The 24,965-nt window shown below is 34.1% G+C and overlaps 2 protein-coding genes across 4 annotated transcripts in view; both read left to right on the top strand.

Moving 5' to 3' along the window:
- The first annotated feature begins 1,560 nt into the window (after positions 1–1,560).
- Positions 1,561–19,416, top strand: asgr1c.1 (asialoglycoprotein receptor 1c, tandem duplicate 1). Its single transcript, XM_016546314.1, has 18 exons — positions 1,561–1,633; positions 2,055–2,141; positions 2,565–2,660; positions 2,733–2,831; positions 3,268–3,372; positions 3,492–3,587; positions 13,558–13,665; positions 14,515–14,607; positions 14,702–14,791; positions 14,870–14,968; positions 15,167–15,259; positions 16,109–16,189; positions 16,281–16,379; positions 16,763–16,855; positions 17,307–17,366; positions 17,661–17,815; positions 17,896–18,005; positions 19,213–19,416. Exons 1-18 carry the CDS (start codon positions 1,561–1,563, stop codon positions 19,358–19,360), a joined length of 1,785 nt encoding a protein of 594 aa, XP_016401800.1. The 3' UTR covers positions 19,361–19,416.
- A 1,263-nt stretch (positions 19,417–20,679) lies between these two features.
- The window catches only part of LOC107734371 (sodium- and chloride-dependent GABA transporter ine), a 14,218-nt gene continuing 9,932 nt past the window's right edge, over positions 20,680–24,965 (top strand). For all 3 annotated transcript variants that reach the window (XM_016546311.1, XM_016546312.1, XM_016546313.1), the window contains exons 1-4: positions 20,680–20,839; positions 22,281–22,415; positions 22,781–22,985; positions 24,226–24,358. In XM_016546311.1, coding sequence (XP_016401797.1) covers positions 20,707–20,839; positions 22,281–22,415; positions 22,781–22,985; positions 24,226–24,358 — 606 coding nt within the window. In that variant the 5' untranslated portion in view covers positions 20,680–20,706. The remainder of the gene's footprint in view (positions 20,840–22,280; positions 22,416–22,780; positions 22,986–24,225; positions 24,359–24,965) is intronic.

Here is a 24,965-nt window from a genome sequence, read left to right on the forward strand (position 1 = left end):
ACAATCAAGCCCTGCTCATATTTAAAAAGTAACGCGAAAGTAACGTAACGCATTACTTTCCATAAAAAGTAACTAAGTAACGTAATTAGTTACTTTTTTAGGGAGTAATGCAATATTGTAATGCATTACTTTTAAAAGTAACTTTCCCCAACACTGTCGGTCGCGGTCACGCAATCACTAAACAGCGCTGCGAGATCCAGTGACAAGCGCACGAGTTCTCCGATTTAAAAAAAATACATGTATCTGTTATTTGCACCTTTTGAAATGTACGTGCGTTTGGATGCATGTGAATCAATTTTAATTGGTTGATGTTTATTCATCTTCTCTAGATGTCCGATGATCGCAGCCATGATCCTTGATGTGTTCAATGTATTCTACTTTCCCAGGGGCAGAAAGACCTGCAGCCTAAAATACAGTCTTTGGCAAACCTATTTGGTAAAAATGTTTTTTTGCACACTTTGAATAGCTACTACCATTCACAAATACTGTGCAAATTTCTATGCTCCATACAGATTCACATTTTAGTGACTGTTAAAGTGTTTCTGTTGAAAATGTGACTTAACAATATGAGCTTACTCTTATAAAGCATTGTTTCTGTTAAATACATTAATGTAGGTGACAAACATGTCTGTTGTTGTTCAGTGTGCTTTTAATTGTTCTGATACTCCAGGTATTGTAATTGTATTTTTTTTGATTGAATGTTATTATGCAGTTAAGTCAGTATACGTCATCGAAATTCATCTTTGTTGTGTAACCCAAATAAAGTTGTTGATGTGAAGAAAAAATTGTTTTAATGATTTATAAATTTCTTAAAGCCAATAAACACAACAATATATAAACTGGAACATTTGAGTTTAGTCTGTTTGCCTTTTAAGTTATCTGTACTTAAAAAAAACAGTTAATTCAATGAGAAGACCACATTAGGTGAACTCAATTAAACTGAGTTGTCAATTTCCCATTACTCAATTAAACTGAGGGAATCACTTTCCTCAAATCATTTGAGTAGTCTCAACTTATTAGGGTTTACCGTGTACTGACACACTGAAGCAAAAGATAGAAATAACTGACTTAAAACCATTTTTTGTTGGTAAAAATAGTAGTGGCCTAAGACTTTTGCACAGTAGTGTGTATATATATATATATATATATATATCAAAATGACAAACTAGATCCATGGAATGGGGCACATTTTGGGGGGAATTTTATTTTATTTTTTTATTTTATTTATTTATTATGTTTTGTTTTTGTTGTAATTAACAGATCATCTTTAGCTAATGCATGATGTTAAGTAGACCTAACCATCATTTTACCTCTCATGAAGAAAACGGAATAAAAAAGTTAAAATTTTTTATAGACATTTTCCTATCAGTGTCTCAGTAACAGAATACCTAGAATCCTCCCAGTTCCCTAAATATCAGAATGTGGAAGTGAATGTACCTTTCGTTTAATTTAAGGAACATGATTGCATAATGGATTGTTATATAAGGGAGGTGTTCTTTCGATTTTTCATTGAAAGAAGCAAGTGATTGCTTATTTTACTACCATTTCACGTCTCAGAAAATGGCAATGGATTGCTCTGAAGAATACATTAAAATGGAGATGGAATGTGAACCAAAGAAATCATTTCGGAGAGGTTTGAAAGATTTATAAAATCACATTCTATTTGATACAGAAAGAAACTCTTTGAGAAATAGAGAAACTAACTTGAATCTTAAGGCATTAAACTAATTTGACTTTTACAGTTTAAGTCCTGCAATTACATTTTTTTATGTCTTGACACCTTTTTTAATTATCACTACAAAAGCAACTTTTATATCTGGAATGTAATTGGAATCGAGAATGCCATTTAGCAACATTTTTCTTCCATCAGCTTCAATTATTGATCACATTCATGTGCTTATTAATGTTTTGTGCTGATACATGTATCATTAGTACTTTTGCTTATACACAGTGCTTGTAATATTACTCTAAACTCTTTTAAAGTATTAAAGTCTAAAGGAGGAGAAGAAATGAACAACATAAATGAATCAAGGGTATGTTTTTGTTCTCTGCAGGTCTTCCATGCAGGAGACAAACTGGCATCCTTGTGCTTCTGGGAACAGTCTGCATGATTATTTTCATGGTCTTGACTTCTGTCATCTGTGAGTGGATTAAAATATTATGTTATAATATTATTTTTTTATTATTATATTATTATGATAAGAAACTTTTATATTTATATTTTGTGTTATACATTTTTTTCACCATTTTTCATAGTTGTCCAGTAGTATCACCAATTAATTTTTTAAATATTACAAATGTTAAATATATTCTCTCTATTAATATATTATAAAGCTGTTTAATCATACAAAAAAAGATTGTTTTGTTTTAAAATAGATTTAGAGTGTTACAGTGTTCTAAAAACTGCTCAGTTAACTAATTAACCAGTAACTGTAATATGAATCTTGTTCTTAGCTATTAACCGAGTTTACATAACCTCCAATGATAATCAGAGATTTGCATTACCACATGGAGAGAAGCTGGAAAATGTGACCGTTTGTCTATCTGTTTACTTTGGTTGAAAGATTCCCATCAAGAACGAAAGTTCTCAACGCTGGAGAGTTGGATGAAAAGCCACACTTCTGATCTAACCTCAGTCAAATCTGATTTTCAGAACACGGGTGAGAACTTCATCATCATTGTCACAGATCAGTTTTGCTGACGGACTTTTAATGAACAACTGCTTTTGATAGGAGGTGATCTAGAAAAGAAGGCTGCTGAGCTGCAGAACTTAGTGTTCAGCCTGAGTTCATATTTCAACACGTCTGGATCAAGTAACCCAGAGACCAGAGGTTGGTGTCTTGCCTTGTTTTATTTTGTGACAGATCGCAAGACCATTTAATTGAATTAAAAACAATTATTTGCATGCAAGTATAATATAATAATTCATGATTTTTTTTTTTTTGGTAATATTTTGATCATAAATTCATCATAAAGTTTCAACACAACACTTTTCAAATGGTGTTTTTGAATCATGAAATTTGGATTTTGGATTTTCCTCCATGAAAAATGTCACATTTCTAATGCTTGTTTGGGGGAAAATATTTAATGCAATGAATTTTTGCATGATTCAAGTTTCTGACTCTGACAGAAAAGTCAATCTCAACAGAGCACGATGGCTAACTATCCCTTTCCTCTTTGACTTCTGACCCTGAAAATAGTCTAAGATATGATATGTGCATAAAAAGCGTTGATTGTTTCCTTATTATCTGTCTCTATATGCATAAGAAATGCAAATAAAGAAGTTGTCTAATATTGAGACCCTGATGACCGCTCTTGGCTCGTCACTGAGTTCACTCGCATCCAAACAAGAAGAAAACCTACAAAAGCTGGGTGAGCACTGGACGTACTTTTCAGCTTTGAATCCTCAAACATAAAACAACATTTCAAGGGTTTGAAGCGGTTTATTAACTGGCCTAATGATGAAACGTTCTCTCTTTTTTCTCCTTCAGAGCGCCAGCAGGATGTGTCACACACTGAAGTCAAGAGTTTGATGGACAGTTTGAGTTCTGCACTAGCGGCCCTCAGGAATAAACTGACAGAAGACAGTTTGATAACATCTATTGTTTCTCTACAGTCTATTCCACGCACACAACGGCTCTTGAGTAAGACCTAAAATGATATTAATTCAAATGAACAGAAATATTAATTTAAAATCCAAATGTTGCTAAACATTTCCTTTAAAAATTTTAAATATTCTACAGAATTACGTTTTTCCTAAATGAGAGGAAATCATGCTGATATATTGTTTTTTTCTTCAACTGAAGTGGACATGTCAAGCTCACTGTCGGACCTGAAGCATTCAGTAGGGTTACTGAGATCATCTCTTCAAACTCTTTCTTATAAACTATCATTTACAAGTGAGTACATTCTAAACCCAAGGTGCAATATTGCACTCAAATATAAGCGGCTTCTGTTTTAATGCAGAATAACCACTGTTATTTCACCTGGAGAGTTCATAATGAAGGTGCATCAGGCAGCGCAACAAGAATGATAGCTTCAGTTACAGTATTTGATGATGTGATTCAAGTTTCTGACTCTGACAGAAAAGTCAATCTCAACAGAGCACGATGGCTAACTATCCCTTTCCTCTTTGACTTCTGACCCTGAAAATAGTCTAAGATATGATATGTGCATAAAAAGCGTTGATTGTTTTCTTATTATCTGTCTCTTTGACTCTATATGCATAAGAAATGCAAATAAAGAAGTTGTCTAATATTGAGACCCTGATGACCGCTCTTGGCTCGTCACTGAGTTCACTCGCATCCAAACAAGAAGAAAACCTACAAAAGCTGGGTGAGCACTGGACGTACTTTTCAGCTTTGAATCCTCAAACATAAAACAACATTTCAAGGGTTTGAAGCGGTTTATTAACTGGCCTAATGATGAAACGTTCTCTCTTTTTTCTCCTTCAGAGCGCCAGCAGGATGTGTCACACACTGAAGTCAAGAGTTTGATGGACAGTTTGAGTTCTGCACTAGCGGCCCTCAGGAATAAACTGACAGAAGACAGTTTGATAACATCTATTGTTTCTCTACAGTCTATTCCACGCACACAACGGCTCTTGAGTAAGACCTAAAATGATATTAATTCAAATGAACAGAAATATTAATTTAAAATCCAAATGTTGCTAAACATTTCCTTTAAAAATTTTAAATATTCTACAGAATTACGTTTTTCCTAAATGAGAGGAAATCATGCTGATATATTGTTTTTTTCTTCAACTGAAGTGGACATGTCAAGCTCACTGTCGGACCTGAAGCATTCAGTAGGGTTACTGAGATCATCTCTTCAAACTCTTTCTTATAAACTATCATTTACAAGTGAGTACATTCTAAACCCAAGGTGCAATATTGCACTCAAATATAAGCGGCTTCTGTTTTAATGCAGAATAACCACTGTTATTTCACCTGGAGAGTTCATAATGAAGGTGCATCAGGCAGCGCAACAAGAATGATAGCTTCAGTTACAGTATTTGATGATGGTCAATATAAATGAGGAGAAGCATTGTGGGGGGAAAGTAATATTCAGCACTATCTGGGTATAGGATTAAATTGATTTAATCTGCTCGAGACAAAAAAAAAAATGTGTGTAGAAATAAAAAAATAGGTCTGAGGGTGTGCAAAAAAATACTTAAAATCATACAACATCAGTACAGTGAAATAAGAATTTATGAAACCACCTCATAGCGAAAACTAGTCCTGTCCAAATAGGGTTTATAGGAGAGGTTCACCAAAATGAAAATTCAGTTGATTTCAATTAATTGTTCAATTAGTCATGTCCTCTTTTAATTTTTTGGTATCACTTTACAAAAAGGTTCATTAGTTAACATGAACTAAGAATGAACAATAATTTTACAGCATTTATTAATCTTAGTTAATGTATATTACATGCATTATTAAAATCAAAAGTTGTGTTTGTTCACATTAGTTGATGCACTGTGAATGAACAATGAACGACTGTATTTTCATTAACCAACATTAACAAAGATGAATAAATACTGTATGTACTGCTTATTGTTCTTTCATGTTAGTTAATAACTAACATTAACTAATGCAACCTTATAGTAAAGTGTTACCAATTTAGTTTTTACTGTGATGTTTTGATTAAATGTATTGCATGACTGAGTAAAAAACTATAATGTATGTCTTTCACGCACACTCTTTGTTTCTCTCGCTTACACAGACTTACTTACACCAGGATGTACTGAACCTGATTGGATCCCGTTCAGAAACAGCTGTTACCTGTTCTCACATTGGATTTTGGATTTTCCTCCATGAAAAATGTCACATTTCTAATGCTTGTTTGGGGGAAAATATTTAATGCAATGAATTTTTGCATGATTCAAGTTTCTGACTCTGACAGAAAAGTCAATCTCAACAGAGCACGATGGCTAACTATCCCTTTCCTCTTTGACTTCTGACCCTGAAAATAGTCTAAGATATGATATGTGCATAAAAAGCGTTGATTGTTTTCTTATTATCTGTCTCTTTGACTCTATATGCATAAGAAATGCAAATAAAGAAGTTGTCTAATATTGAGACCCTGATGACCGCTCTTGGCTCGTCACTGAGTTCACTCGCATCCAAACAAGAAGAAAACCTACAAAAGCTGGGTGAGCACTGGACGTACTTTTCAGCTTTGAATCCTCAAACATAAAACAACATTTCAAGGGTTTGAAGCGGTTTATTAACTGGCCTAATGATGAAACGTTCTCTCTTTTTTCTCCTACAGAGCGCCAGCAGGATGTGTCACACACTGAAGTCAAGAGTTTGATGGACAGTTTGAGTTCTGCACTAGCGGCCCTCAGGAATAAACTGACAGAAGACAGTTTGATAACATCTATTGTTTCTCTACAGTCTATTCCACGCACACAACGGCTCTTGAGTAAGACCTAAAATGATATTAATTCAAATGAACAGAAATATTAATTTAAAATCCAAATGTTGCTAAACATTTCCTTTAAAAATTTTAAATATTCTACAGAATTACGTTTTTCCTAAATGAGAGGAAATCATGCTGATATATTGTTTTTTTCTTCAACTGAAGTGGACATGTCAAGCTCACTGTCGGACCTGAAGCATTCAGTAGGGTTACTGAGATCATCTCTTCAAACTCTTTCTTATAAACTATCATTTACAAGTGAGTACATTCTAAACCCAAGGTGCAATATTGCACTCAAATATAAGCGGCTTCTGTTTTAATGCAGAATAACCACTGTTATTTCACCTGGAGAGTTCATAATGAAGGTGCATCAGGCAGCGCAACAAGAATGATAGCTTCAGTTACAGTATTTGATGATGGTCAATATAAATGAGGAGAAGCATTGTGGGGGGAAAGTAATATTCAGCACTATCTGGGTATAGGATTAAATTGATTTAATCTGCTCGAGACAAAAAAAAAAATGTGTGTAGAAATAAAAAAATAGGTCTGAGGGTGTGCAAAAAAATACTTAAAATCATACAACATCAGTACAGTGAAATAAGAATTTATGAAACCACCTCATAGCGAAAACTAGTCCTGTCCAAATAGGGTTTATAGGAGAGGTTCACCAAAATGAAAATTCAGTTGATTTCAATTAATTGTTCAATTAGTCATGTCCTCTTTTAATTTTTTGGTATCACTTTACAAAAAGGTTCATTAGTTAACATGAACTAAGAATGAACAATAATTTTACAGCATTTATTAATCTTAGTTAATGTATATTACATGCATTATTAAAATCAAAAGTTGTGCTTGTTCACATTAGTTGATGCACTGTGAATTAACAATGAACGACTGTATTTTCATTAACCAACATTAACAAAGATGAATAAATACTGTATGTACTGCTCATTGTTCTTTCATGTTAGTTAATAACTAACATTAACTAATGCAACCTTATAGTAAAGTGTTACCAATTTTGTTTTTACTGTGATGTTTTGATTAAATGTATTGCATGACTGAGTAAAAAACTATAATGTATGTCTTTCACGCACACTCTTTGTTTCTCTCGCTTACACAGACTTACTTACACCAGGATGTACTGAACCTGATTGGATCCCGTTCAGAAACAGCTGTTACCTGTTCTCACATGACACAATGAACTGGACCAAAGCAAAGGATTACTGTGAAGAGAAGGGCGCGTTACTCCTAAAAATAGAAGCTGGCTCTGAGAAGGAGTGGGTGCGTAACAGACACAAACACACACTTTTCCCTTAAAACTTTCCATTCAGTCTTTCAGAGATTCTTAACAACTTTTATCTCCCTTTCTAGCAATTTGTTACCAATTTTGCCAAACCACATGACTACTGGGTGGGTCTAACGGACCAGAACACAGGCCAGTGGAGATGGGCGGATGACACTCCTTACACCATGAATAGAGAGTGAGTTGAATATAGAGAGAACTGGATATTTCGGTTCTGGATAATTGAGTCTGATTATTGAGAACTCACATTCATGACCAAATATAAACAGATCGACATGATCCATGATCATATACTACCATATACTAAGTGTTTACTATTTATTATCTAGATTTTGGTGGCCCGCCATAGTCTAATCTGTCCCACCACAGTTTCATAATGAACCAAAAATATTTTAAGAAGCCGATCAGTATATGGGATGATTAGGAGGCCATGATGATGGACAGAGGCCAATGGGAGAATTTGGCCAGGATGCAGGATCCTGAATATCTTTGTCGTAGCATCCTTTCAGGGTTTAAGGGGATTTCCCATGGCTGGCGTCAGTGCTGTTCAATGCATGGAATCAACAGCATTGTTTTTTTTATGAGGTGAAAGGTCAGCTTCAGCGTTGACTGAAGGGTTTAATGAGGACTTTTGCTTTCCGCCACCTACTGGCGTAACAATGTAACTACACTGACTAGTGTTGATCGGTACTGCTGAAATATTATCATTATATAGTCAGTGGCATAAAGTGGTCTTAAAGGGATACTCCACCCCAAAATGAAAATTTTGTCATTAATCACTTACCCCCATGTCGTTCCAAACCCGTAAAAGCTTTGTTCGTCTTCGGAACACAATTTTAGATATTTTGGATGAAAACCGGGAGGCTTGTGGCTGTCCCATTGACTGCCAAGTAAATACACTGTCAGGGTCCAGAAAAGTATGAAAGACATTGTCAGAATAGTCCATCTGCCATCAGTGGTTCAACCGTAACGTTATGAAGCGACGAGAATACTTTTTGTATGCGAAGAAAACAAAAATAACTATTATTCTCCAAAATGGCGCTACGGTGATGCGGAGAGACAAATTGTTGAGATGAAAAGAGACGAATTGTTGAATAAAGTCGTTATTTTTGTTTTCTTCGCATACAAAAAGTTTTCTCGTCGCTTCATAGCGTTACGGTTGAACCACTGATGGCAGATGGACTATTCTGACGATGTCTTTCATACTTTTCTGGACCTTGACAGTGTAATTTACTTGGCAGTCAATGGGAGTCACAAGTCTCCCGGTTTTCATCCAAAATATCTTAAATTGTGTTCCGAAGACGAACGAAGCTTTTACGGGTTTGGAACGACATGGGGGTAAGTGACTAATGACAAAATTGTCATTTTGGGGTGGAGTATCCCTTTAAAATGACAATAATATTTTTTATCTCGATTATTTCTGGGGCAATATATCACCCAACAAAAAGTAGTTATCGTGACAGGCCTACTGCAAGTAAAACAATATACTTATGAAATACTCATTTTTAATTTACATTGCATTTGTTTTACAATACATAGCCTACTACTTGTGTAAGGTATAATAATAATAATAATAATAATAATATAAAAGTATAATTATTAAGGTCAAAGTCAATTTATTTATATAGCACATTTAAAAACAACTAGTGTCTGCCAAAGTTCTGTACATAAACAAATAAACACATTAAAATATTATTATATTTTAATTGTTTGCCTTCTTAAAACAACAGTGTGAATGTAATGTAGACTGACACACTTTATCACAACTAAAAAGAGGTTTCAGTCAAGGTAAAAGTCAATGCAAAGAATTTTCACACTGAACATTTGTTTGAAGCTCTTTTTTTTTTTTTTGAACGTGCACCGGATTGATGCTCTTAACTTTAAAATCTACAACATTTTCTTGACAGAGGTCCTCCCACCATAGACTCGCAGAATCCTGTGGGAAACACTGCTAGCATAATAAACAAACTATAAATGAATATGCAACAGATTTTAGTTTTTATTTTTGCAGACACTGGAGCCCTGGGCAGCCAGATGACTGGACCGAACACGGCCTGGGGGAAGGAGGAGAGGACTGTGGGCAAATTGCTGCATATGATGGGATGCTTAATGATGCCCACTGCTCTACCAAAATGAAGTATATATGCGAAATGCAAAACTGAATAAAGAAAATTCTGAAAGCGCAGTGTAAATAGGCTTTGTTTTGACTGTATTGAGTTTTCGATGGTGCACACGCTTTAAAATAAACAAACTGTTTTAATCGAAAACAGAGCTCTTTCTGCACTAAAATGTTGATTTTGACATTTGACAAATTCCAAAAAATAACTTAATAAAACAGTGTAGGCTACATAGATGTAATAGCTAGGACAAATACAACCATATGGCAAAAAACATGTATTATTTACCAGTATATTTCTTGGCATTTTAAAAAATATATATAATTTAAAAAATATATTTTGTCCTCCAAATATTTCAGTCTAAGAAATAAATTCACATAGGTCACGGTCACGATCTCCAGTTGAGGTGCCCATGAGCTCCTCTAGAGGGCACTCCATCTCAGACTTTGCCTTGCCCTGGATATAGTTTGCTGGTGTTTGAACTTGCCTGTTTTAAAGGGGTCATATGATGCTATTTTAAAGATCATTATTTGGTGTATTTGGTGTAACAGAATATGTTGACATGCTTTAATGTTCAAAAAACACATTATTTTTCAAATACTGTAAATACTGTAAGGTCCTCTATTAGGTAGGCGTGGCTGACTCTTAACTTTTATAAAGAATATCTCTTTGGATTTGAGACTTTAGTCTTTGCAACTTTACAGATCTTCTTTATGCACCAAGGGCTTGTAACACTCCAAAGAGAAAGGAAAACTTGAAATCGCATCATATGACCCCTTTAATAAAGCTTGCATTTGGATCTACAACTCCATTGTCACGCCCGTCCGTTACAGTCACATTTTCAAATTGTATTTGTCTGTAACACATGAGAACATATACCACATTTTGATTTAAAAAAAAAATCAGCAAGGAACATACTTTATGTAAAACTAAATAAAAAAAATAATAATTAAGTTATTTTTAAGTCATTATAAAGCTTTGATAGGCTATTCCATCCATATTTGTAGGCTACTGTAAGAAATATTTTCTTTTCATTTTGAAATATATTTTGGTATGTGAAGGTTGAAGCTAAATATATTTTCAACTTCAAAAATATATTTCATTGAGCTTCATTGTTTACAACATATATTTAAAATATGTTTTGCCAGAAAAAAAATATTTTTTTTGGCTGTATGGGAAAACTTATGTTAAATGTTAAAAAGGTTAGTTGTGTGTTAGCTATTATGAAGTTGTGTCACTCAACTGAATAAATTAGAACTGAGGTGGTCTAGCAAACTGGGAACAAACAAGAGGCAAACAAACCATAGTGCCCTTGAGTGAAAAAAAGATGAAAACACTGAGCAAGCAGTCGTTTAGCTGATGCATTTATCCAGAATGGCTTTGTTACAGGACCCCCATCTGAGGTGAAGTGCCTTGCATTGCTCCTTGTAATGAGGAACTGAAAGTGCTGTTATATACAATGCACAAAAATACCCTGTCATATGGTCATTCCAGTGGCGTTGTTTCGAAAAGGACTATTAATAAGGGAGGCGTTTTGGATCCTCACTATAGGAAGCAAGTAACTGCAAGAGCTGTTGTCATGATGCTATATCAGAAAAATGATAGTTCTGAAGAAATCATGAAAATGGACATGGAATATGAAAAGAGGACGACATTTCGCAAAGGTTTGCTAGATTTATGAAACTAAACTGTATTTGGTTCGGAATGAATCTACGTTTTTGTGTTATATATATGAGAGAAAGAGAGATTTAGTTAGTTTTCCGGAACAAATATCGATACATTCTTAGATCTAGATATTTACTTAGAAGTAAAATTACATAAGAGAACAAGTCTTGTTTTCTGAAAAGTGCATAAAAATTAAGTGACTTTGTTTAAAATAAGATCTATCAATGGGGGTAAGAAAAATAAACTTGTTTTCCATTTAAATTAAGTTTATTTCTTTTACCCCACTGGCAGATATTTTTTCTTATTTTAAGTATAAACTCATTTTAATAATTTTTTTTTTTTTTTTTTTTTAAAAGACTTAATATCTTAAGTCATTTTGCTTAATAAATCTTGATTTAAAAATGTTAATATATTTTTACTGGAAAACAAGACAAAAATACTGAGAAAGGACATCATTTTTGCAGTGTTATGTCTGTGAACACTTTATAATCACTTCATTAATAAAAAATAAAAATGCATTATATAATGCTTAACAAAATAATAAACATTGAAATAGTTACAATTATTAAGAAACTTTATTTATATTTGAATGTAAATAAACTACTGATCTGAACATAATGCTAATTAATGACTAATGTAATGTAAAGTCAATTCAATTGTATTTGTATACTCATCAAGCAGGCACGTATTTAATTAAATTTCCTTATGTCAAACATTATATATTTGCAATAATAGTCATGTTAATAAACATTCCTGATCATATTGCACATGAGTATATTACTTTAAAGGCTGATGCAAATTTGGCACAAAAATTTGGCACAAATGTCACATTTTCTAGTGAAAGAATTGTACATTTCTCGTGGTGTGTTGTTTTTTGCAGATCGATGTAACAGACAAACTGGCATCCTCCTAATTCTAGGAGTTTGCATGATTGTTTTCATGACCATGACTTTCGTCATCTGTGAGTGGATTAAACAACATACAATCTTTATGTGTCATGCTATAAATATTTCAGAAAGTGAGCTGTAATGCAAAAAAAGGAAACTGGAAACTGTAATTGAATAAAGTATTTGCAGAGTATTTATACATAACGGTAATGGTATGCTGGTATACATACTGCCTTTATATTAAGCTGATTAGACAAAATCTTTGTTTTCACTCACAGTTTCGCATCAACAAAGAAAATTCTCGATGCTGGAGAGTTGGATGAACAGTCAGAGTTTAAATCTAACTTCAGTCAAACCTGATCTTCAGAACACAGGTGAACACCTAAAACAATACTTCACACAAAAATGATAATTAGCTGAAAACATACTCATCCTCAGGTCATCCAAGATGCAGATTTAAGAGATTCAGCATTGCATCACTTGCTCACCAATGGATCCTCTGCAGTGAATGGGTGCCGTCAGAATGAGAGTCCAAACAAGTGATGTAATGCTAAATTTCTCCAAATCTGTTCAGAAACTTATCTACATCTTTCATTTTTGGGTGAAGTATTCCTTAGATCCCTTTTTTTCTAAGCACTACATACTCATATTTGAACATGCATATCTTCAGATCAAGCAGTGACTAGTGATTAGTTTCTTGTCTTTGCCCATTTGTGGTCCTTAACTTCAGAAAAAAAAAATTATATTAATGTCTCTATCACTTTATACAACATAAGAAGTGCAAGAAAAGTCCAATATTGAGCCTTGATGATCAATCTTGCCTCTTCATTGAGTTCAATCATTTTTGTAGGAAAACCTACAAAAGCTGGGTGATTATGTACCTTTAAATCTTCCAAAACCAACACATGAATATGAGCTGTCTAAATAAATCATTTCTTCACAGAGCGTCAGGATGTGTTATACACTGAAGTGAAGAGTTTGATGCTCGGTTTGAGTTCTGCAGTATCAGCGCTGACATCCAAACTAAATGACGCAGGTCTGCAAATCTTTTCATTTCAAGGAAATGAGACAACCACAAGAAATCATTTTAAGAGCAATCTCTTTGAACATATATATTCTTCATTGTTTATCAATCTAATATGATTTTTTTCCCCTTTCATAGTTGGCAAGCAGGACCAGAAACAGACTGAAACAAAAATATTATTAGACAGTTTGAGCTCATCTGTTACTTCTCTACAGTCTGATCAACAAAAGAAACAGTGTGACTTTGGTAAGACAGAAACCTAAAATGAATATACATGTTCTATTATTTTTTTTTATTATTATTATTTCTGCACCCAGCAAACTTAAGGAAAGTAATAAGTCATAAAAATATCTAAAGTGAACATATAATTCATCTGGAAGCATGTGAACTCAGAAAGCTAAATCCTAAATTGGGCCGCATTCAAATCTCAGCATTATTATCTTATTAGAGACATGTGTGAATATAATTCCAAGGAATTTCAATTTCAAGGAATGATAAAAATGTGAAAAATATTCATATTTAATTTCAGAGAAGTAAGTGCAAAAAGTATAAAGGGAATTTGGTCATTTTAATTTTTTACATTACTTAATTACATGAACTAACAATGAACAATACTTCAAAAGCATTTATTAATCTTAGCAAATATCAATATTTGTGACCCTGGACCACAAAACCAGTCATAAGGGTCAATTTTTCGAAATTGAGATTTATACATCGTCTGAAAGCTGAATAAATAAGCTTTCCATTGATGTATGGTTTGTTAGGATCGGACAATATTTGGTCGAGATACAACTATTTGAAAATCTGGAATCTGAGGGTGCAAAAAAATCTAAATATTGAGAAAATCATCTTTAAAGTTGTCCAAATGAAGTTCTTAGCAATGCATATTACTAATCAAAAATGAAGTTTTGATATATTTACAGTAGGAAATTTACAAAATATGTACTTACTTTACTTAATGTCCTAATGATTTTTGGCATAAAAGAAAAAACGATCATTTTGACCCATACGATGTATTTTTGGCTGTTGCTACAAATATACCCCAGCGACTTAAGACTGCTTTTGTGCTCCAGGGTCACATTTACCGTGTTGAAGAGTCTCTGTCGAGCTCACTGAGGGACTTGAAGAGTTCAGTTTCAGATCTCACTTCTTCTGTCGCATCTATTTCTTCTCGACTATCCGTCAGCAGTGAGTAAAACCTTACATTACACGTGCAATACAGCACTCGATTCCATAACAGTCCAGTAAATGCAACATCTTCCCACAAACTTCTTGTTCACAGTGCAGGATGTGTCGCAAAGTGACATAAAGAGTTTGATGAACAGTTTGAGTTCTGCAGTGTCAGCGCTGACGGCGCAGCTGAATGATGCAGGTGTGGAGATCTTTCAATAACATCACATAAATATTATTATCTGTGGATTTTTAAACTGCAGTGCTTTTTCCCTCCCAGTTAACAAGCAGGACCAGAAACAGAATGAAACAGAAAGATCACTGGACAGTTTGAAGGCATCTATAGAGTCTGATTTACAAAACAAACAACGTGACTTCGGTAAAAGCATTATTATGAGCTATTGAGATAGAAGCATTAATACATAGAAATCTGCACAGAATAATAGAATGTCATATAATAATTGTATTATGCACTTCTATAATTGCTCCTAGTGAAAAGAAAAATCACTATAAACTCCTATGCGCACAGTGACCTTGCTGATACTGTCTAATTTACGGCTTTTGTCTCGTGTTGAAGAGTCTCTGTCGAGCTCACTGAGGGACCTGAAGAGTTCAGTTTCAGATCTCACTTCTTCTGTCGCATCTATTTCTTCTCAACTATCAGTCAACAGTGAGTAAACCTTACATTATATGCGCAATACAGCACTCGATTCCATTAACTCTACAATCAGGGTGTGAATTATAGAGTGAGGTGGTTCGAACCCCTCCAGAGGACATCAAAGTGAAAGTATTTAGTCGATATATTTCATAAGACATGCTTCAATAGTTCTGTTTGAATGAAACAAGTCTTAAAGGAATAGTTCACCCAAAAATGAAAATTTGCTGAACATTTATTTGACTTTAAACTGTCGCTTTTAGTCAAAATACGAGTCCTCTATCTATAATATTGCTTTCTATCCAGAAATATGCACAGATCAAGCACCGTTTACAAGCATAAACAGTCTAAAACTGTTAAAAATATATGTTGGAGGATTTTGATGTGAGAGACAACAGGAGATGGACTTTTTCACTGGAGGAAGAGTTATTATGGATTATGGACTTGTATTTTACAAAGAGGCAATGGTTTGAAGTTAAAAACGTCTTAATGATGGATTTGTTTCTCACAAACATGCAGCTTTTCACTTCAGAAGACGTTAATTGATGGACTGGAGTGGTGTGGATTACTTGTGGATTATTGTGATGTTTTTATCAGCTGTTTGGACTCTCATTCTGACGGCACCCATTCACTGCAGAGGATCCATTGCTGAGCAAGTGATGCAATGCTACATTTCTCCAAATCTGTTCTGATGAAGAAACAAACTCATCTACATCTTAGATGGCCTGAGGGTCAGGACATTTACAGCAAATTTTCATTTTTGGGTGAACTATCCCTTTAAAAAGAGTCATGGTAATAGCATTATACAATCTACTACATTCAACATCTAAATGCAACATCGGTCCACACACTTCTTTTCCACAGTGCAACAGCAGGATGTGAAAAGCTCGATGAACAGTTTGAATTTTACAGTATCAGCACTGACATCTACACTAAATGATGCAGGTGTGGAAATATTTTCATATTTTCACATTGTTCATATTATCTGTGTATTGAAGGACATCATTTGTTTAACTGCATCCTTTTTTTCTCCCAGTTAAAAAGCAGGAACAGAAACAGACGGAAACAGAAAGATCACTGGACAGTTTGAAGTCGTCTGTACAGTCTGATCAACAAAACAAACAGCGTGACTTGGGTGAGACAGAAACATAAAATCATACAGCTAATATTTACAGAAGCATGAATACATAAATGTTTGTGTTAGACTTGCATAATATAATTCAATAACAGTTTACAATAAGGTCCCATTAGTTATTGTTCATTAATGCATTAGTCATTAGTTAACATGAGTTAATAAAAATATACCTTTTCATTTGTTAGTTCGTGTTAGCTCTGGTTCCTTAAATAATATTAAAAGATACAACTTTTGATATTAATAATGCATTAGTAAATGTTGACATTAAGATGAATACATGCCTTATGCATTTTTAATTGTTAGTTCATGTTAACTACTATTAACTGCATTGCCTACAAGCCTGTCTCATAAATCACATTTAGGGCTTTTGTCTTGTGTTAAAGAGTCTCTGAAGAGCTCATTGAGTGACCTGAAGAGTTCAGTGTCAGATCTCACTTCTTCTGTCGCATCTATTTCCTCAAAACAACAAACCTCTGGTGAGTGCAAACCACAGAAACTAACTAGAGGGGAAAACGGGAACCAAGGAAACATACATAGGAAATAAAACCAAAACAGGCCATTATCCCGACATGCACTCACTATTTCAATATTATTGCAGTTGAATCTATTGAATACGGTATGTCTTTAAATTCATTATTAGTTGAATACAAAATGAAGTCGAGTCAAATAAAATCGACGAATCGCGACACCGCTGCAGAGTAACACATACCTGCGTGAATCGCCATAGACATAAACTTAGAGAAGTAGCTCCGGTTGGAATGTTCTTCCGCGGGATGTGTGCAGTTCTGTTTATTAACCGCTAGAGCGCCAAAAGTTACATAGTGCTGCTTTAAGGCTGAAATTATTTTTTACATTGAATTAATTAGATTGAAATTGAATTCACAGGACACTGCCTGACTGATGTGTTTTCTTGTTGTGTTCAATCAGAGGAAAGAGTCATGAACGCTCTGAAGGGGCTGATAACTAATACGAGCGCTAAAAAAGCAGGTATTTAGCACTAATTGACATGATTACATGTGCTTTCACTTACTTTAACTTAAAAACTTTAAGTATAATCAAATTGGCTGTCATTTATTTTTTTCCAGTTCATTTAAATAATATTAAACTGACATAAAATAAAATCTCATATAACTTAAAAAATAATGTTAAAATGATATGGATGAGTTAAAGTAATGAAAAAGCATATGTTGCCGTGATTTATCAATCATTTTTTACAGTGTATATTCTCTCCTTTCTTTCGTACCTCTCACATTTGGCATGTTTTCTCTCTCTCCGACACAGACGTCTCTGTGGCCAACTGTAAATGTGGCTGGATCTTGTACAAAAGCAGCTGTTTCTTGTTCTCTAGTGATCAACTCAACTGGTCTGGGGCCCGAGATTACTGCAAAGCGCAGGGCGCGCTACTCCTGAAAATACAAGAGGACGATGAGGAGTGGGTGTGTAATATTCACACACATAATATAATATTTGCTTTTCATATTTTTCCCTCTTTCTCATTTCTTATTTCCCCCCCTAGGCCTTTCTGAACAATCAAACCATACCCACAAGCTACTGGGTGGGTCTAACGGATCAGACCACAGGCCAGTGGAGATGGGCGGATGAAACTCCTTACACCATGAATAAAGAGTGAGCTGATTTATTATAAACGAACACGCGTGATTCACAACAACTCGCATTTCTGAGCAAACATGCACTATAATAATTTACCTTTGAATAATATGCACTGGCTGTCAATGTTAATGTTTTTAAAAGAAGTCTCTCATGTTCACTGAGGATGCATTTATTTGATCAAAAATACAGTAAAAACATTAATATTGTGACATTATTACAATAATAGCATACTATAAAATGTAATGTATTTCTGTGATGCACAGCTGAATTTTCAGCATCATTACTCCAGTCTTCAGTGTCACATGATCTTCAGAAATCATTCTAATATGCTGATTTGCTGCTCAAGAAACATTTCTGATTATTATTATCAATGCTGAAAACAGCTGTGCTGCCCGATATTTTTTGTGAAAGCTGTTACCCCAAAATTTTGGGGTAGCTTAAAAATAGTAATACTAATACTTTTATTCAGCAAGGATGCATTAAATTGATCAGAATTGACAGTAATGTCATTTATAATGTTACAAAAGATCCTGTTTCAAATAAATGCTATTATTTTTTAACCTTTTATTAATCAAAGAATCATGAATAAAAATCAGCATATTAGAATGATTTCTGAAGGATCATGTGACACTGAAGACTGGAGTAATGATGCTGAAAATTCAGCTTTGATCACAGAAATAATATGCTTTACAAAATATTCAAACAGAAAACAGTTATTTGAAATAATAATATTTCACAATGTTGCTCTTTTTTACTGTATTTTTGACGGTGAGTAGATGAGACTTCTTTCAGAAACAAAAATCTCAATTATTCCAAACTTTTGACCACAAGCGTATTTATTCCTCCATGAGGTTATGTACACATTTTGGCCTTAGGATGGCGCTACATTTACATGTTTATTCTATTCATAAGTATGGCCTAATATAATGGTCACATAGTTTTCAATTTCCATTTCACAGGATGTGTTCTTTAATATTTGGCATTTGTGGTTGTTGTTGTTTTTCTTCTCAATGATTGCAGTTATGAATAGGAAAGAAAGCAGCTACATCAAGACAATGTATTTGTCAAGTAAATGCATCTTGCATTAAACAAATATTTCAGTTGTTTAAATTGTTGCTGGTAGTGTTGGGATTAAATGCATAACATAAACTGAACTTTAGATGGGATGCCAGAAAGGTGCTCTATATGCACGCAGATGTAATAGTGCAATATTTGTTGGCAGACGCTGGAATCCTGGGCAGCCGGATGACTGGACAGAACATAATATGGGAGAGGGAGGAGAGGACTGTGGGCAGATAACAGCTACTGGGAAACTGAATGACAACCACTGCTCTGTCAAAATGAGATTTATATGCAGAGTGCAATTCTGAAACTCAACATGTCTGTGATGAAGTTTGGTCAAAATGACAAGGAAGATTAAATCTCTTTTAGAGTGGTTAGTTGCATCACACTGTGTAAGACCCTTCAAAACCTGTGTTTTTTTTTAACCTTTTTAATAGAAATAAAAATATTTCACCAGTAGTTGGCTGCTTTCTGTCTGTTCCTGTAGGGCCCAATCTCAGGAAACCTACGGTCCACTGGAGATGCTCTGATGGTTCCCAGCATTTATATTAGAGGTCAAGAAATATGGGTTTTAACGCCAAACCTAAATATACAGTCATGTATAGCTGAAACTATTATTACTAATGTCACCAGTTCCTGATAAATTCCTTGTGGGAAAATAAAAAAAATATATATTTTAGTATCATTAGTAATATAGTATTCATTTACATTTTAAATATGTTTTAATTTTAGTTTAATTTTTTGCCAGCTTTACTGTTTTTAATATATAAAATATGAAAAAAAAAACAATACGTCTATTTCGTTTTTATTATTTTTATTTTAGTTTTAGTCCTTTTAGTACTTCAACTTGAATTTGAATTTTTTTTAATGTTTTAATTACATTTAGCATTTATTTTATTTAAGTGAATGTGATAGATTTGGTTGGGAAAATTCATTATGTCAAATGCAGTAAACAGTATCAACATAAGCTTAATTCGTTTTTATTTTTAGATTTTTCATTATATAGTGAATTTGTTCTTATTATTTTGGTTTTCGTCCTTTTGTGTGTTTTTTTTATTTAGTTTTTTATGTCTATTTAGATTTTTTTTTTCAATTTGAGTTATTTTCAGTTTTAGATTTATTAATTTTAGAATTAAACTAAATTAAAAGCTGTTGCCTTGGCAACTAGCTAAAAACATTTACTGAAGATTTCCCATATTTTAAATTAACATTAATTTTATTTAAATTAAATTAAAATAAAATAGTTTTAGTTGGGAAAATACATGTTGACAAAACTTTAAAAGTTGCCTTAAACCTTTGTACTTGTTAAATATGTCATGTTTGGATGAGCAAAACTTTCACTTTCATTTCAGTTTAAGTTCATTGTCATACTGTGTTTTCAAAGCTGAAGTTGAATGTGCATTTGTACTAAAATGCCTTGTTGAAATATGCACTCTACGTATTTGAAATAAATCTAACTATAATCTTTTATTTTGACTGGTTACCCTAATTCTGGTAATTACCCGAAAAAGCAGTAAACGGCATCAACAGAAGTTTGCCTGTCCCACGCCTGCCAGCTAATCATTACAGCTCCTGAACAATCATTACACCACCAACACCACTTACTCTCGTAATCTCAGTTTGCTTTCACACCACTCAGTCTCTCTGAAGAAGCATGGCGGAGGAAGAGGAGGCCGGCAGACCCACATGGAGCAGGCAGATAGAGTTCACTCTGGCTGGGATCGGCTGCGCTGTGGGCTTGGGGAATATCTGGAGGTTCCCGTACCTGTGCTACAGGAGCGGTGGAGGTAAGACACAGACTGGTTAACTAATGTTCCCGACTAATGCTAACTAATGCTATGAATCTGGTTTAAAGATGTTTTTCTCCCATGACTCATGTGCCATTGTATTACAACTTTCATTGGACTTTTGCTGTGAAAACTGGCATTATGCATGCATGCATATGAATTTGAGTCTGTTATCTTCTGTTGTTATTTAACAATTTCACCTTTACCTTTCAGACTGTAAAAGTTAGATCATATGTCCACACGTGAATGACAGTGGATAAATGAGTTTATCTGTAACTGTAACAGTGCGTAAGATCAACCATGACTCTGCAGTCCATCTCAGATCACATATTCAGATTTACATTTATATATTTACCATTTACACTTATACATTCAGAATTATAACCATATATTCAGGTTTACATTTATATATTCAAACTTTCCATTTAAGTACATTAGAAATATACATATTGCGACACTAATGTATTCAGTTTTGCATCTGTATATTCAGAGTTATAATAGTGTATTTGTATTTTAATTTTTTAATTCACTATTTACATTTACATAATCAGTTATAAAATATTCATAATTTTCATTTATGTATTCAGAATTTTAACTATATATTCTGATTTACATTTTTATATTTAGTTATAATTATATATAGATTTACATTTATATAATCACAATTTCCATTTATATATTCAGAATTATAACTATATTCCGTTTACATGTATATATTCAGATTTACATGCATATTGCATGCATTCAGAGATATAACTATATTTTTGTATTTACATTTTTAAAATCACAATTTACATTCCTATAATCATGAGTTATAATGAGTATAACTTACATCCATAATTAACATTTACATATATACAGTGGGTACGGAAAGTATTCAGACCCCCTTAAATTTTTCACTCTTTGTTATATTGCAGCCATTTGCTAAAATCATTTAAGTTAATTTTTTTTCCTCATTAATGTACACACAGCACCCCATATTGACAGAAAAACATATTCGGATTTACCTTTACATACTTAGTTACAACTATAAATTTGGATTTAGATTTATATATTTACAATTTACATTTATATTTTCATAATTGTAACTATACATTTAGATTAACATTTATATATTCAAGAGTTACAACTATATATTCTGATTTACATTTACAGTATATTTTCACAATTTACATTTCTATATTCAAAATTATTACTATATATTTGTATTTACACTTTTAAATGCACGATTTACATTTAAAAATTCAGGATTTTTAAATATATTATTTAGATGTCATATGATTATTTCCTGTTTCCTGGTTTAATTATAGTATAAAGGAATGTGCGGTATATCATACATCAAGTGAAATTGAATGAACACACTTATTTTCCAAACTGGAAGCAGGTGTGGTCATCTGTGCATCTCTCAGTTAAATGTTGATGTGTTTATTGTCATCCTCAGGTGCGTTCCTGGTACCTTACCTGCTGATGCTGGTGGTGCTGGGGATCCCGCTGCTGCACATGGAGCTGACGCTGGGCCAGTATCTGAGGAGGGGCCCCGTCCTGGCCCTGACCAAAGCCTGTCCCCTGCTGAAAGGTTAGAGAGCACAGATAATTTCAAGTTTAATGCTGTATACAGACTTTCAGATCCATATAGATGCAATATCATTGTCGCTGATAATGATTAGATGATATGGGAATATATTACTATTCTATTCTATTCGCTCTTATTAATTTAAAATAAAAAAAACACCTTGCTATGTGTACTGTGCTAGACTAACTGCGACTTGTCACAGCACTTGTATACTGTTGCTCTCTTGTTGGTCTGATTGCTTCTATTGTTCTCCTCATTTGTAAGCTGCTTTGGATTAAAGCGTCTGCTAAATGATTAAATGTAAATGTAAATATATTACGGACTCAGCGTCTGGCTAAAGGTCAGTAACCTGTAATAAATCTATCCAGGTGTTGGCATGGCAACGGTGGCCATCTCTTTCATCATGTGCACATACTATAATGTCATTATCACATGGGCGCTGTACTACATGTTCAGCTCTTTTCGGAGCGAGCTGCTCTGGGAAAACTGCAACAACACATGGAACACGGCCAACTGCACCGACCGTGTGACCAACAGCTCCTCGTCCTCCACCGCCAGCCAGCAGTTCTTCAAGTGTGTTCATACGCTTTTCTTGTTAAAGCTACACTGTGTAACTTTTTTTCTGTTCGAAATTAACATTTAAATAATGAGCGAGTACATCATGCCAGCTAACAAAAGTATGTTCCAAGAACGTTTTGCTAATGTTCCCATTAAGTTATCTAAATGTTATCTCTGAATGTTCTCTGAACATTTAAAGGGGTCATATGATGCGATTTCAATTTGTCCTTTCTCTTTGAAGTGTTACAAGCTCTTGGTGCATAAAGAAGATCTGTAAAGTTGCAAAGACTAAAGTCTCAAATCCAAAGAGAATGTTCTTTTTAGCAACATCATATGACCACTTTAAAATGTCCAGTGTTTTGAATGTTTAAAAAACGTTTTATTGGTTATGTGAACATTTTAAGGGAACATTCCATTTGTACTAAAATATTCAGAAAAAGGCTCCATGAACGACAACAGTGTTTTAGTGCTAACATTTTGAGAATGTTATTAAAGACGAGATAACTTCAGCGTTCTATTAACATTACTTGGAAGAATGTTTATTCATAATTTTGAAAGAAATCTTGACAGAATGTTAGCCAAAGTTCTGAGAACATTCCCTGTTAGCTGGGGTAACACCATCTTCCAAAACGTACTTGGCCTTACCCTAAATTAATATAGTAAGCTTATACTTATGTTTTAGAGCTGTCGGGACGGATTTCCCGGGAAACCGCATACATACGTCATTCATCCGTGTGTGTTTATGTCACATCCGTAAATAAAGGAAAGAAGGGCAGGCGACTATAGTAGCTTGAAGTTACAACAAATGAACCTCGAACCTAGACGGGGAAGCGCACGTAATAAAACACGCATCAACATAGTTAGCATATTGGATGCATGGACTATTTTCACAAAACAATGTTGCCAATCTCCAAGTCAGTTACTCCTTGGTTATGTTTAAAGCCAGCGTTGCCAGACTTTTCTAACGTTATTTTAAAACAATTGGTTTCAACAAGTCAAAACAACAGCGGCATATAAGCTACTTACCTGGTCATAACATAAAACATTTTTAAGATATTCGTCTTTATTTCGAGAGTTTTGATGTCGCACAAGACTTCAGATTCATCCGCGCAGAATAGTGGAGCCGAAGCACTACTCACGCAATGACCGAAACAATGTTCCTCCGCAAGTAACTAGTTACATAGTGTAGCTTTAAGTTTTGATTTGTTAATGAAGTTTGTCGTATTGACCGCAGTGGATGTGTCGGCTGTGTTAGTTATAAGGTGCTGGAGAGGACCAGTGGTGTGGAGGAGACGGGCAGCTTGAGGTGGGAGCTCTTCCTCTTGCTGCTGCTGGCCTGGATCCTCGTCTACCTCTGCATCTTTAAAGGAGTCAAATCCACTGGGAAGGTAAGACGTGAACAGATGAAGAACATCAGTCAGCATCTCACTGGTCAAAGTCTACAAAATACCACTTCAGTATTTCTATTCGAGAATTTCATGTTTAATTCTTGTCGTTTCTTTGAAATTATTTGTCAAGTTTACTAGCAATCTCTGAAAATTGAAAATTGATTGTTTTAAAGAAAATTCTACTCCATTTTTGTTTCAGTGTGGGGGGAAAACAAATCAGAGTGTGATAAACAAGTGATAACAAATCAGACATTAAAAAACAGCAAAAAAAAGTAGTTCAATCATGACAACTCTCGGAACATTTTAACATGGTGATGGATATGACAATGTTAATGCATTTGGTCTTGGTGGAATAGATCTGCTACGCTGCTGCTGAATTGCTGCTGCTGTTGGTTATTGCTGTAGTTGTAGATTATTGCTGCTGCTGCAAGCAAGTACAGGAACTTGCTACTGCCAATGCATATGGCGATACGGTGCCGTGATTATTTAAGACATGCTGCTGCTGCACAAATAGCATATAAAATAACCCCGTAGCAGATCTATACAGGTGGAGCTGGGGAAGGTGGACGGTTTCAGAGAAACTCTGAAAGTGCGCTGCAGGAATCTC

This window comes from Sinocyclocheilus rhinocerous, unplaced genomic scaffold, assembly GCF_001515625.1.
Source record: "Sinocyclocheilus rhinocerous isolate Xijiao unplaced genomic scaffold, SAMN03320098_v1.1 scaffold370, whole genome shotgun sequence".
In the NCBI taxonomy this organism is placed as follows: domain Eukaryota; kingdom Metazoa; phylum Chordata; class Actinopteri; order Cypriniformes; family Cyprinidae; genus Sinocyclocheilus; species Sinocyclocheilus rhinocerous.